We start from the raw sequence: 16001 nt of genomic DNA, 5'->3' as shown, positions 1-16001 counted from the left end.
TATTATTTCTTCGAAGTATTAGGTTAGGTTTCGAGAAGAGTCTATCGATAAATCAAATAATTATTATCAAAATCAAGGTAGTTCAAATCTCAATTCAAATAATTAATAATAATTTCTTTTTCATATTAGTTAACTATTTTTTCAATAGTGAACGAATTTATCGTTTTTGTACGGACGTAGCGTATCGAAATATTAGGTTAGATTTCGAGAAGACTCCGTCGATAAATAGAATAATTATTATCGGTAATTCAAATCTCAATTCAAATAATTAACAATAACTTCTTCTTTCTATTAACTATTTTTTCAAAAGTGAACGAATTTGGAATATCGTTCCTGTACGAGTTTAAGCTGGGCCACGAAGCGCATCGAAATATCGGGTCAGTTTTCGAACAAGATTCCATCGATCGAAAATAGTATACGTTTTTCATTCGATAAAAATATCGAGTAGCTACGAGAAAAAGTAGCCAGGAAAAAGTAAGTAGTTTATAGTAAAACCGAGAAAGCATCTTGGCGAAAAATCGAATCCCAAGTATAACAGAGTTCTATTTTCGTCGCTATATTTCGTAGGAAATGGACGGCGAGGAGTAGGGAACGTATTGGAGGATTCCTCGAGAGCAATTTTCTCCTGCCTATTACACGCATCTGAGATCGTCGCCCATCTCTGACGAAACATCCAACAATACGCGTCACCTCTTTTTTCCTTTTCCTCTCTCGAAACAAACGATCAATTTTATTCCCACTTTTATCTTCCCTTCACACACACACACGTATATACCTGATATATATCGTTTTTACACTCAATCTTGGATATAAGGATACATAGAAGATGACTCGAATGGAAAACACGAGCATCCAGTTAATCTTTCAAAGATTCTCTCGATTAAAAAGCTAGGGAAATTAAAAGAAAAATTGAAAAATTCTTCTTCTTTTTTATTTCCATGAATCGCGATCAATAAATATATCTAAGCGCCCATCTCCGTTTACTCGAATAAAATTCTGGATTTACCGGATTTACTATACTCGACCTTATAATATTATCCCTAATAAATTTACACGAGGTATAAAAAATCGCATTACACCGCTTTTATCACATTCTACTGATATGTATCCGTTTCGTGCTTGCTTACGTTCCTAATTCGAAGCGAGCGATAAATCAATTCCCCTCACGAGTCGTGCATCCTTTGAGAGAACAACGAAAACTACGCGACGCGCTATATACACTTTTTCTCGCGTCTCCCTCCTGTCGAAGCGCAAAAAAGAAAGAAAGAAAGAAACGAGTAGCGAAGGATCACAGAGCGGCCCTCACTCACTCACTTTCCCCATTTTTATATATATATATATATATTATATACTATATACACAGACGGGTGTAGCTTCTCTTCCCCCTGTACACTTAATAAGCTTATACTCGTATATATAACAACTTCCAATGTGGATTATAAAAATATTAAATCTTCTGTAATATATTATACCAACTAGTTAAACCTACGCGATATGTATAACTCACGGACCAATGTGATCCATGTGGCGGGGATCGCGTGGAACGCGACCTCGGTCCCCCCTCCCCACCCCACCCCACCCATCCCATCCCTTCCCTTCTTCTCGGTGAAAAACCGAGAGATCGTTCCCTCGCCGACTCACTCTACACGCCTGTATACTCTATCCTCTTTTCTTCTTCTTTTTCTTTCTTTCGGCCGGCGCATTAATTCGCTCCGTCTCTTTCCGTCACACCGCGAGTCGGTCGGTCGGTCAGTCAGTCGGTCGGTCGGTCGGTCGGTCGGTCAGTCAGGATGGAACGGAAAATAGAAAAAAAGTCGGAACGAAGAATTTTTCGATCGATCTAATATAGTTGGAAGGGGATAAGAGAGACGTGGATATATACTTTAGGACAAATTATTTTCGGGCTAATTTTATCCGTTCCATCCGCCTATTGCTATCGTAGTAACCTGTCTTCCCGTCCGGTGTAACGTGTGTAGAGAGCGTATGTAGATATGTATGCACGTGTATCGTGTAGATACGGTAGGATGGAACAAGACGTGCCTTGGTTCGCAGCCACGCGGAGGCAACGGGTAACACACAAGCATATCGATGGCGATCATTGCGGCGCACTCTTACCGGAGATCGATCGACCTAAATAAATGGCCTGGCGGCCGTACAACGTGCTCGAATTCGTTCCACGAGAATCGACGGACAGACGTCGCCTCTGACCGACCACCCACTCGCTCTCTCTCTCTCTCTCTCTCGTGGCACGTGGCCGATATTAGGAAGGATCGATTATCATCCTAACCGAGAGATTTTTACAGACGCTTCGATCGATTCTTTTTTTTCTTTTCTTCCCTCCCCGATCGTCTCGTTCAAACGATCCCGTGTCGTGTCTAAGTGGTTAATGGGCTGTCCATCGAGCGAGGTGTTTCATCGGTTCGTGTCACGAGAGAACGACGAGAATAGCAAGGAAATGGAAAGAGAGTCTCGCGTTCGTTTCGCGCGCGATATATCACGTTATCTTTGGATTGTTTTAATAATTGTTTTAATAACGAAGAATTCATCAAAATATGCTTGTCAAAGATCCAATTTCTTTTGATTATTCTTTTTTTGGATATATATAGTAAAAATTTAATTTTCAGTTTACGGTAAATGTTTTCGTCGTCCGAATCTCGTTTATATATTTTTCTCTCAATCGATGGATCATGGTATTTATTTCTTCCCTGAGATCGACTCGAATCGAGAATTACGGTTGAATAAGAATACATAGTTTCATAACTAATGGCGAATGTGGAAGATAGAAAAAGTCCGTTTCGAGTAAATAATAATAAATAATAAAGATTAACTACGTCGAGGCTGATCCGCCATTGGTCGACGAGCCATCAAGTGGGCATTATGAGATAAGATAAGATAAGATAAGCGTGTTTCGCCCGAATTTTTTCGCTCGTTTCACCGAAGAATAACACCGATGCTCGGTTTCTATTTTAACGTTTCTTTTGCTCTGTCGACTTTTCTAGCAACGAAACCGAATAAAGCGGTTTAACTCGATAGCGAGCATCTGCCTTACATCGTTTTCGTAGCGCGAGACGAGGTTCAAGATTAAACGAACGAAACTTTTCTCGATCGAAAATATCGACGTATCGAAGTAATTGGCACGCAAGGAGCGAACACGAGACTCGATTCCCTGTTAATAACGAGGAGTCCTGTAATTCATTAAATTGCATCCACTCGATTTAACAGCTGAAGATCGAGAGGAGGAGGAGGGGTGGTTTCTCGATTCGAGAAAAACGCGCATCGTATCTCCGTTCACTTCGTTCTTCCTCCCAACATTGTCGTCGAACGAATTAACGAACAAATTCATCAATTTCCCCGCTTTGAACGAACGTGAAAGCAGCCTCTCATTCTCCTCGAATAAGATAACGTATACGAGACGGTCAGAGAACGGTTTGATTCGACGATTTAAAAATTGAAAAGAAGAATGCATTTTCTTTTTTTTTTCTCCGTTTTTAAAAATTCGAGCACATTGTCGCTTCCCAGTAAACCTTAACTCCGTGTTACCCGTGCGTTTTCGATGTTGACCTGCCAATCTGAATAAAATATAAAAGGTACTTATCTTGATCAGCCTTAATTCCTTCCCACGACGAGAAGCGTCATCAGAAGTTTCCCGAAGGATCTCGTAACGTTCACCCTTCCCGAAAAAAAAAAAAAAAAGACTTTCAGATAAATCGTAATTTTAATTTCTCGAGTCGAAAAGTGGCCGACTCTCGAGATACGAAGATATCCTCTTCCTCGTTCTCCTTCTTCTTCTCCCTCGTCCATTTTCGAATCTTCGTCGAAGCAGAGGACAGCGTCGTCGTTCGTTGCAAAAAAAAAAGAAAGAAAGAAATAAAGAAAAAGAAAGACTTGGGGGCCCGACGTGGCATACGAGATACGGCGAGATCGATCCACCACCGCCTCTCTACGATGGTTATTCCTCGGGCCAGCCGAGATCCTCCCCAACGAGCTCGTAGAACCGTTGATTGTGCTCGTTGAAGAACCTTCTCAGCTTGGTGACAACCACGGGGCTCACGCGCGGGTGCCGTCTACCCTTGCTCTCCTTCAAGCACTTCTCCGACGTCTCGTTTCGAAGGCAGTAGAAACCTTTCGTGTGGTTGAAGTAGAAGTTGTGCCTTCCTATCCGCGGCTCCAGCCCGAGGAAATTCTCGATCCTGCGCAACTGGGGCACCGGATCCTCGATCAGCTGGTCGCCGTTCACTATCAGGATCTGATCCCTCGAGAACACCTCGAGCCACCTGTGCATGTACGTGTGGTAAAGGGAGATGGCGACCGGCCTGTACGACTCGTTGACGCTACCGTCCGCTCTTATCACCAACTCCTCGAAGCTGCGCGCCGCTTGCTGCTGCTGCTGCTGCTGCTGCTGCTGCTGTTGCACGGTTCGTGGCGTGCCGTTCGTCATAGTAGAGGCGGTGGCCGCGTGCGTACGTAGTTGGGTGTAGTCGGATATCGCTCTGGTCACCGGCTCCCGCACTATCAGCAACAGTTTCACGCTCGCGTTCATCGCTCGAATTCTTTCAGGTACCTGCAAGGGAGAATTAATTGGAGTGGTTTTTTTTGAGAGGGTGAGAAAGGGTTTGTTAGATATAAACGGCGCGATGGAAATTTTGTAAGAAATATTTTTAAACGAGAATTAGAAATTCGTTCAACTGGAAAAAATTTATTTTCGAACTAAAGTGGGTGGAAAATTATTACAAATCAGATTTTTAAACAAAATCGTGATAATCGATAACTTTTTTGGTTTCTTTTTTTTTTTTGTAAATTGAAGTTGAGGTTTAATTACTTCGTATTAGTTCCATAATATTAACAAAATTTATTTTAAAAAATAATTGTTTCGATCGTAACGCGTGGAAAGTTATTACAAATTTTTAAACAAAAGAACCAATCGATAATTGATCGATATAAAGTGTGATTTCGTATTAGAAATTTACATAATGCAACAATGGTTCTATAATATTAACTGAACAAAATTTATTTTCAAAAAATAATTGTTTCGATGTAATGCATGAAAAGTTATAAATTTTAAATCCTATTTTTAAACAAGATACGTAGAGAATCGATAATTGATCGGTCACGCTTCGATAGTTCGAAGAAGGATTTAAATTTCAAATTTCATAACATCTCGAAACATCTATTTAAATATCGTTACATTAAACTGTTGATAAGTTATTTTTGTAGATTAAAGTTAATTTCGTATTAGAAATTCACACGAAAATAATCGTTGTTTCGATGTAATGCATAAAGAGTTACATAAATTTTAAATCCTATTTTTAAACAAGATACGTAGAGAATTAATCGATAATTGATCGGTCACGTTTCGATAGTTCAGAAGCATTTAAATTCCAAATTTCGTAACGGATATAGCATCACGAGACGTTCATTTTAATTTAAATCGTTACTAATTATCGATAAGTTTTTTTTTGTAAATTAAAGTTAAAATGAAGTAATTATTTCATGTTAGAAACGATAAGAATCGAATATACGATCGCCATATTTTGATTCGCAAAATTTTGCAAAATTATATTAAAATTAATTTTAATAAGTTATATCATACCACAATATATATACATTTTCAATGAAATGATAAATTATAATAAAGATCGATTACAGCGCGATGGAGAAAGATAAGAGTTTTCTCCAACACGTTTATCCTTCGAACCACCGTTTGAAGAACGAACACTGTCCAAAAGAATGAAATTGGTCGTCGAATAACACGCGTCATCCCTACTCCTCGACCGTACAGCGCGACAATATCCCCTCCCTTTCCCTAAAAATAAATTCATAATTTCGTGGGACACGGTGTTTAGAAATTGCAGGTATAAATGCGAGTCGCGTGTCGTAGAACGGTAACGTTAAAAGCAAAAATGTGTTCGTGGAACGCGGCGATTACATTAGGTTTCTTTTTTCTTTTTCTATTAGGTATCTCGGGAAACGAAGCGGAAATTACTTAATAAAGTTGCCATAAAGCTTCTTCTAATTTAACTCGAACGCGTAGACGCGGCAAAAAGAAAATAAACAAAACGTTTTTGTTTCTTTTTAAAACAACGTGGCAACGTAGCACGCGTCGTTCGTAAATCGATACGAATAAACAATTCCTTCTTCCTTTAATTCGTTCGAGGCAAAATTTTAAAATGAACAAATTCAACCGTATCTTCGATCAAACGTGAGAAATAAAAATTTTCCACGGGAAAAGCCGCTTTGTAGAGGGATCGTGTTCATTACTTGAAAGTAACGTTTTCTTCCGACGATACAAATTCTCGAGAATTAAACACACGAGTCCGTTCGCTAAAACGATTACGTTCGCTGACTCGAGACTACTCCCCTCTCTAACATTCTCGGTTTTCGCTTGAAGAAACATCGCGCTTTTTTCCGCCGAATTTTTTCGTTGCGTAATGAAAAGGATAAGGAAGGGACGATTCTTCCAAGGCGTTTCGCTCCACGTTCAACTCTGTATAATTGTTCAATCGCGGATTGAAACAAATTCTCTAATTTATTCCGATCGATCGACCGTCTAATTGAACTCTCCAACGCTTCGATTAACTTCTTTACTCCCATCAAATTAGTTTCCGCGAAAATGTACGATTAATTACGATTGTGAGAGAAAGAGAGAGAGAGAAGTCTCGAAATTATTTTTCTTCCGATTTTGAGACGAAATTTGTCACCAAGCGCAGAATGAGACAGAGAGAAAAGTCTGAATCGAAATTCAAAGTTGGAAACTTCGAAAAGGAGGAGAATTAAGAAATTATCTCGACCGACCTCGGGCGTGACGAAATAACTCGGACTCTTCTCGATGGTGATCTGGCCCCTGAACGAATAAGGCATCTTCCTTCTATACCACTCGAGCCCCTTCCCGTAATTGTCATCGCGGTCGAAGAAGTGCACCTCGCCCGCCGCCTTCTGTATCTGGGGATGGAGGAACAGCATCTCGAGGAGGGCCCTCGTCCCGCATTTCCTCACCCCGATTATTATCGCCTGCGGCAGATGACGGCTCGTGCGGGGGAAGTGCACCTTGCTCGAGAAGAGGAGGGGGGGCGTGGCGCGGGCCTGGGACACGAGCTCGACCGCGCGCCCCTCCACGGCCGAGGCAGCGTGAAGGCTGTACACGGCGCTGTCGTATAGGATGTGGAACGTGAGGAAAAGGGAGAGAAGGACGACGGTGAGGAAGGCGGCGGCCATTTTCGGTCTCGATATTCCAACAACCAGGATGCAGTCCGATGTGTCGCCCTCGGCCGGCCTCATGGCAGAGCGGGGCATCCACCTGAAACAATTATTATTATTATTATTATTACTATTATTATTATTATTATTATTTTCTGTCATTGTACTATTTTATATAAAATATATAGAAAATGTATGTATTTATTATTTGCGTTTTTAGGGGAAGGAGATTGCGATAAATTTTTTTTTCTTTCTTTGCGAATGTTTTATCAAAAATTTCATTTAGATATATATATATATATATAAATAATAAATATAATTAATAAAAATTAAAAAATAAGTTTCGTTTAGATATATATATAAATAATAAATATAATTAATAAAAATTAAAAAATAAGTTGTATTATTTTATATAGAATATATAGGAAATGTATCGTTTGTTATTTGCGTTTTTAAGAGAAAGAGATTGTGATAAATTTTTTTTTCTTTCTTTGCGAATGTTTTATCAAAAATTTCATTTAGATATATATATATATATAAATAATAAATATAATTAATAAAAATTAAAAAATAAGTTTCATTTAGATATATATATATAAATAATAAATATAATTAATAAAAATTAAAAAATAAGTTTCATTTAGATATATATATATAAATAATAAATATAATTAATAAAAATTAAAAAATAAATTTCATTTAGATATATATATAAATAATAAATATAATTAATAAAAATTAAAAAATAAGTTTCATTTAGATATATATATATATAAATAATAAATATAATTAATAAAAATTAAAAAATAAGTTTCATTTAGATATATATATATATATATATATAAATAATAAATATAATTAATAAAAATTAAAAAATAAGTTTCATTTAGATATATATATAAATAATAAATATAATTAATAAAAATTAAAAAATAAGTTTCATTTAGATATATATATATATATAAATAATAAATATAATTAATAAAAATGAAAAAATAAATTTCATTTAGATATATATATATAAATAATAAATATAATTAATAAAAATTAAAAAATAAGTTTCGTTTAGATATATATATATATAAATAATAAATATAATTAATAAAAATTAAAAAATAATATAAATAATAGTATAAATAATAAAAAATTATTGTAAATAAATAAAAAAGGAAAATCAAATTTGTGTAATAAATTTTTAAAATTATAACGCGTCTTGAAGTGATATTAAATATTATTTGGAAATTATTGTTATATTTGGATGGAAAGATAATTTATTGGCCCATCCAATAATGGATCAAAAATTAAAGTTACGGAGAATTGGTTTGGCTACGTGGAATTTTTCCGGTTAACCGATCTCGCACGTGTTGGCACGAGATATTCGAAATCGATCGGGCAAAGAGTCCGTAAAATTCGGACAGGATATTTTCATTGGTCGAGTGCCAGGATCCAGTTTCACTCCCTAAATGATAACAATTCTCACGAACCGCAATATCTTATCAACTTATCATCTTACGATCATTACGAGTATTAACGAGCGTTAAGCAATCGTTGGATATAATAAGCGATCCAAGAATAATCTATTCAATGATTCTCACGATCCGCAACGTGTTAAGGAATCTATGGGATGATTAACAAGTATTAAGTAATCGTTGGATATAGGAATAATTTATCACGTTATTCGACGAGAAAATTAAAACTTTGAGAAATTCGTATATTCGATTCTTCGTATCCTTGAAAACATCAAACATTCGAAATATTCGATCGAGATATTTTCATTATATATTCTCTCCCTAAATGACACCACATATACATCTCACAGCATTGGAAGAGTTATTTACAAAATGATCGACGAGTATTAAATAACCATAATAAGATACACGAATAGTTAACTTTGAAAACTCCTCGTATACGTGCAATTCTTTAATCAAATACGAAACAATCGATCGTTACCACTTTCACTCGATTCTTTCCCCCATCGCCAGATCATTATTACTGTACACCGTTCGCTTTAATCCATCGAGACGCCGGCCCATAATTTATTCTTTCCACGGTTGGTCGTGGAATTATTAACGCCGGATCTCTCGCATACCGATTAACCACGCGTTACGACACGAGCTCGGCGGTTAACTGCGCATCCGCGACGCGCAGGTATTCCTCCCCACCCGAATTTAAACGGAAAACTCGGGATCTCGAGGCCCGTAATTGAAACACGAACGAAACGTAAGCGGAGCGACCAACTCGCAACAACTTCGTTACACAGGCGATTCAATAATAACATTCAACGTTCGCAATACGCGCCACGCGACTCTCCTCGAGACTCGATCGGGAGAGGAGTTTCGTTTCGAGATTGAGCGCTCGATCTAGGGAATATTTAGGGTATTTCGACGAATCAAGTGAAATTTGCTACCTTCCTTTCGCTCGTTTCGATTCTTTATGGAACGAAAGGGGATGAAAGATTGTAGAGCGAAGTTATTAATGATATTTATAATTAATCGAATTGGGTGAATTTAATTTTTTTTTCCATTTTAATTTTAGATTCGGTAATTTTTTAATTATGTTCGTTTGTTTGTTTGTAAGTTTATCATTTATCAGTTTTATTTACTTTATGGATTAGGATTATTATTGATTTTTTTTATAGCTGTTAATATTTTATTCACGAATTTTTATTGAACGTGGATTAATATTTATTACCAATAGAAATTAATAATTAATAATTTAAATATTAATTTATTTTTTCAATATCATTTTCAGTTAAAATTCCTATTTATGTATATTTCATTTTTCGATTATTAAAAACGAGTTTTATTGAAGCACCTTATTCAATAATTTTACCTTCTATTGTATTAAAATTAGGCGGATACGGAACGATTGATAAATAATTTTTAAAACGAGATTTAATTGTTTAAATAACATTTTAATTATTATATTAATTCATTTGGAATTTTAAGATCGATATATACAAAATTCAATTATCGCAATTTCGTCAATCACGACACAATTAGAATTCAATAATTATAAGAACGGAAAAATCTCTCCAATAAAAATCGAGATCGATTTTCCACTTGAAAAAATTGTTAAAAAAGAAACGAAGAAAAAATACTTTTCATACAATTTCTCTCTCTCCCCGAACGATCGAAATCGAAATCGAAATCGAAATCGAATATCTCCCCTTACGTTGATAATCCACGAAAATCCACTCCCAATTTTCCAAACCGTTCCGCGAGTTTTCGAAGAGTTTTCAACGAGCCGATCCCAAAAATCGGCTCGAAAATCGGTCGACGAGTCCACGAATTCCACGTAACCGCACGTACGTAATTAAAGGACGCGCCGCGCTCGATCCTCGAAAGAAACGAATGGCAGCAACGGATCTCGAGAGCGAGCAACGAGAGGAAGCGAGCCGTCATATTTCGGGAGGAGCGAAATGTACATCGAGATAAGAGGAATCTCGTCGAGGAAACGCTGATATCAGCGCATCGGTGTTTGTTAAAAGGGAGATTAATTAAAATCGTCGGAGGAATTCGTAATGAAAATAATAAGGTCGATGCGTGATTACTTTTTCCCTTTAAAAATTTAATTTTTTTTCATAATAATAACAATCCTCTCTTTTTTTTAGTGAAAAAAATCGTATATTCATATTCGTATTATTATTATTATTATGGTTCTACTTGAAAGGTTGGAACGCATCTCAACGAGCTCTTTTTGGCGAAGGAACAACGCGAACGAAGAAGGAAGAGGATCGAGGAAGGAGAAAATCGAATTTCGATCAGTCGCATTTCGCCAACTTTTCTTCAAATGGTAAAAGTATTATAATACGATTTTCGATTTCACTGAGTGAAAAGAGAGGATTATTTTTATGGAAAAAAATTAAACCAATTTTTTAAGAAAAAGTCGCAATAATTGTGCAATAGACGAACAACAACGAAAAGTATTCCTCTGGCGTGTTTCCATTCGTCCTTGAACGATCTTTCGAATCGCGAATAAACAAACTTATTAGACACGCGTCTCTCCGATGTTCAATTTCAACTCGATTCGGAAAGGAATTTTGGAAGATTATTACGAGATTATTACTAGCAAATTCAAATCTCGCTTTTAAAAAAGTTCCAAAAGTTTTGAAATAATAGCTGGTTTGTGTGGCTTCTCAAAGGAAGTTATTTCCAAGTTATATATATATAGATATCTTCGTAAAGAGAAAGATTTACATTTTGATGACGCCGATCTCGTTATTTACTTTTCAGACTTCGTAGATTAACCCTTTGCGAGTCTCAGTCGCCAAGGATCCAGATTCGAATGAAATTAGCACATTTTTGGCATGGTCGATATTTAAAAAAAAACTGTAATTTTGTTATTTTTCTTCTATGCTTTATTATCATCAAGTTGTATATTATACGTTGTTATATATTTTTACATATTTTCTATTCTATATTAATTATCTACAAATTCAATAAAAAAAAAAATGGCCACTCGACGATCTTTCTCTCGAGTACCGCGCACCGTGGAGAAAGAGTTAAGAAATGTATAAAATCACTTTGCTTCGAGCGGCAAAGCGCATTCTCTAATGTCAAAGAAAACTATCGAGCAACTATCGAGAATTCACGTTTGTTAAACCGTAAATAAGGAAGCGAAATTTCACATGGACGGGCATGAATGTGATGGAGAAAACTTAACGAAAAACGGATTTACCAGGGATTTTACAACGTTCCAACACGGGGGAACGTTGGCTTTATCGGAACTGGAAATCGATAAATCAACCACTGTTCCAGGAATCCCCCTTCCCCCTCCATCCGGATAAAGATGATCGCGCGGATAAAACAATTCGCTTCTTTCCGTTTCCTTCCTGCCTTCGAGCCAACCGTTTCACGGCAGGTCGTCAAACCTTCCAATTAAATCCACAAAATTAGTTCCATACACAGTTTCCTCCTTCGTCGCAACGAAGAAGTTAAGATAACAAGTTTCCAAGATCGAGAAAGTTGATGATCGAATAATAAATAGGATTTATATTATTTTTCGAAAAAAGTTTCCGTTTTCAAAAGGCCCGCCTCAGCAATTTCGATGGCAGCAATCTCGTATAAAGCCACGCCACGGGAAAAGGATAAAGTAAACGAGGAAATGGAAAAAGGAAACGTGATATTACATATCGAGATATATTCTTTTTCCAGATTATTTATTTTCGTTTTGTCTAATCGCGCTTCCGTTTTTCTTATCCTTGCCACCGACGCGATCATTGTACTCGAGAGCAACAAGTTTACGATTATTAAACAAACACACACGAAAGGACAAATATACTCTTCTCTTTCGTTCTCTCGCTCTTTTTCGCACGCACATAGATGCACAGACACACACGAAGGGAGATTCATCGTCAAGAAACGATGATTCCAACGTTGTTGCGAAACGACGATGGCTATTTACAAAACTTCATAGCTCCCAAGGTGAAAACGAACGAACGAAAACGGTCGAAAAAGTTGTTTCCAACTGCGAGGACGAGCGAGATCCCGATGGACGAAGCGAGACGAAAGAATAAACGCGTTGCCCGGCTTATCTTAATCGCTCACCGGGAGGGCGGGGAAAGGGAGGCACGTTCTCAAGTTTCTAAATAAAGACGGTTAATGAGGTCCCCGAAGAGGGGAGAAGGGAGAGGAGGGGGGAAGTTTCGATCTTGCAACCGACGAAATAAATTTAAAAAGGTACCGAAAAAAACTTTGCAACTCGGTGAGCCTCGAATAGAGGAGGCTTAAGAATAAATAGAAGACGAACGCTTTTTTCGCGATCGTATCGTTTCGCTGCGTATCGCGCATCATCATCGATTTCCCGTGAAACGGCGGCCGGGAAAAAGCTGTCGCGATACACGGTGAAAAATGTTATACCCGACGCCCGACATCCGTTTCCCGGAGAGAGAACCTTATTCTTCGATCGCGAACTAGATTTCTTTCTCTCTTCGCTCGTGGCAATTTATACGCGATCCTCTGAAACAGACGTCTGTTCGATATCGGGAGTTCGTTAGATCGATGCTTTCCAAGATGTACGTTGATTGTCACGTAGAAATATAACGCTCTTTGTTTTTTTGATTTTCAACGAATTTTTTTTTTTTTTTTTTAGGGAATCCTCTAAAATAGAAAAATGGTTTGTTCAATATTGAAGCGAAATATTACGATTATAATTATAAAAACGTCGAATTAAACACTCTTCGATTTTCTATCAGGGATTAGATTTCTATAAGAAATTCCTTTCGTTTTCTTCGTTTTCGAAAACCTGAGCCGATGAATGGATTCTCCGCCATATTGGAATGTGACAAACCAATGGCTCGCCAATTCGTTAGAAAAGGAGAAAAACACTTTCGAATCCTCTTTTCTTTTTCCTTTTTTTTTTTTTGTAGGAACACGAGAGAAATCGTAAGTTTTATCCTCGAATATTTATCGAGGGCCGAGATAGTTTCGTTACGTTGCGATGTTTATGCCCGACTATAATCCTTTAATCTCGCGTGACGCGTTTATGTGCAATTTACGCGGCGACATCTCTCGACGATTCGCCGATTCGTAACGAAATTAAAGATTTTTCTATCGTATAAATTTCATTGGCGAAACAAAGAGAGAATTATCATTATCCCGTGATTGATTCGAATTTTCGCCAAAGCATTTTTCCCTCGACTATCCTCTTACGAAATATCCGTATAAAATTTCGAATTTATTCGAAGGGACAATTCGTTCCTTCGAAATTGGATTGATATTTACAAAAAAAAAAATTTTATTTTATTTTTCGACCATCGTTTTTATTAATCTAATCCAATATCTCAATTGTCGATATAAATCAAAAACTAATTCTAATTTCAACTTTCTCAACCTAACCTAACACCTAAACCCATTTCGAAGAAATACTTTAATTAACGTTACTCGACAAACCGATAATCCCAATATTAAAAAATATTGTTTCCTTTTTTTTTTCCATTAAAATTTATCAAATTGTTCAAACTTATCGGATTGAAGAATCGAAAGAGAAAGAAAAGAGAAAAAAGAAACGAAGATTTTCGAAGAGAAGGATGGTAAGTTATCGACCGAACCGAAAAGGAAGAATAAACAGCGTGGAAACCGCAGAACTCTCTCTCTCTCTCTCTCTCTCGATCGGTTGATTCCGGCCGAGCGAGCGAAGTCACGGGCAGAGAAGGAGGGGAGGATTCGGTTTTCGGCGCAACGCCAAATATTTATCTCGCATCGACGGCAGCTCTCTTTGGAAACGCGTCGACCGTGTTTATCGGGCCCGAATCGCAATTTCACACGCGCGGTTAACTTCCGCGCGAATGATCCGAACGAACGACGAACAAACCCCGCATATTCGCATAATCGAATTCGAATAATAAACGCGTTAAGGATCGTCCAGAGAAAATAATTTCTAACCTCTTTCTCCGATTAAATCAACTTAATACGAGACTTTCTCCTCGATTATTGTTTCAACGATTATACACTCGTCTCGAAAGAAGAAAGAAGAAGAATTGAAAGAAGAAGAGATATAATTATACATCTTCCCGATCTCGTTAATACTTTTATAACGAAGGAGAAGGAAAACAGGAATGTTGGAACATCTCGTCGACGGTTGAAAGGTTTATCGTTTATCCACCAGCAATTTTCGCTTCTCGTTACTCGTGGCTCGAGAAGATGGACGCGGCGGCGGTTATGATGTAAGTGTAATTTTCGGGACAAGTGCGTGCTCGACAAGTGGCGCAACGTCCCCCGCCTTTTAATTACGTCCGGCCGTGTCGTACAACGGTTCGTGACCGTACGCCATGTCCGCCCCTTCAAATTCAACATCTTATCTCGGGAATTGGCCCAATTAGGAACCGCGACGATCTTCTTGCAATGCGGATACGAGGAGCCCGCTCTTTAACCACACGCGATATTTCCACCGTTTCTACCGCTCTCTCTCTCTCTCTCTCTCTCTCTCTGTCTCTCTCTCTGTCTCTCTGTCTGTCTCTCTCTCTCTCTCTCTCTCTCTCTGGATTAATTCCTCGCATTTTTCAACTCTTCCTTTTCGCGATTTTCTTCGCGTGTAACGATTCGATTCGAAAATACCTGGTCAAATAGATTCGTCGAGGGAAAGTTTTTCGATTTTGGGACGAGAAATTTTTATCGAAACGCGTTGAATTAAATTTCTGTAGATTTAATTAATCGATCTTGTCGAAGTTTCTCGAGAAAATTAAACGGATAAGATTTAAGTAAGTAAGTATGTGATCGAAAAGAGTATGGATGAGGATCGTTGCGTGACAAGATTAATCGTATCGATCCACCAACTGTACACAGTCAATTGGGGTATTTACAGAGGAGGATCAACCGCGGTCTCGTAAACTCGACTTAACCTATACTTACCTACATTTTCACCCTATTTGTCCTTTTATATTTTCCTTCTGCAATAACTTTTTTTATTTCTTGTTTTTTTTTTTTTTTTTTTCATTAGTTTAACTGTTTCCTCGGAAGTGAACGAATTTGGAATATTGTTTCTACGAACGAGTGCAGTAAGAGGAGTTGAAAATTTCGAGAAACAATTAACAATAATTTCTTTTTCGTATTGGTTTAACTATTTTTTTTTTAAACGAATTTAGAATATTATTCCTACGAATGTATTCGAAATGTATCGAAATATTAGGTTAGTTTTTGAGGAGAAAATTTTATCCAGATAAATTGAGTAATTTATTATTCGATAATTCATTATTATTATCTGGTGCTTCGAGTTTTTTTACCGTTGAAAGATATAGAAAGATAGAAGAGGAGTTGAAATTTCGATTCAACAAATAATTAACTGCAACGGCCAAGGTTATACAAAGA

General features: G+C 37.1%; 1 protein-coding gene across 10 annotated transcripts in view; it reads right to left on the bottom strand.

Annotated features, from left to right (window-relative positions):
• Positions 1-909: 909 nt before the first annotated feature.
• The window catches only part of LOC412956 (heparan sulfate glucosamine 3-O-sulfotransferase 1), a 162612-nt gene continuing 147520 nt past the window's right edge, over positions 910-16001 (bottom strand). For 8 of the 10 annotated variants that reach the window (XM_016911312.2, XM_016911310.2, XM_396407.6 and 5 more), the window contains 2 exons: positions 6793-7294; positions 910-4561 (listed from right to left, as the gene is read on the bottom strand). In XM_016911312.2, coding sequence (XP_016766801.1) covers positions 3950-4561; positions 6793-7294 — 1114 coding nt within the window. In that variant the 3' untranslated portion in view covers positions 910-3949. Of the gene's footprint in view, positions 4562-6792; positions 7295-9144; positions 9567-10368; positions 10614-16001 lie in introns of those variants that run through there. The other 2 variants (XM_006569235.3, XM_006569241.3) reach the window with 2 other exon arrangements.

This window comes from Apis mellifera, linkage group LG3 (genome assembly GCF_003254395.2).
Source record: "Apis mellifera strain DH4 linkage group LG3, Amel_HAv3.1, whole genome shotgun sequence".
NCBI classification, from domain to species: Eukaryota; Metazoa; Arthropoda; class Insecta; order Hymenoptera; family Apidae; genus Apis; species Apis mellifera.
The sequence above is the reverse complement of the archived record's forward strand: the minus strand, read 5'-3'. Positions and strand labels throughout refer to the sequence as shown.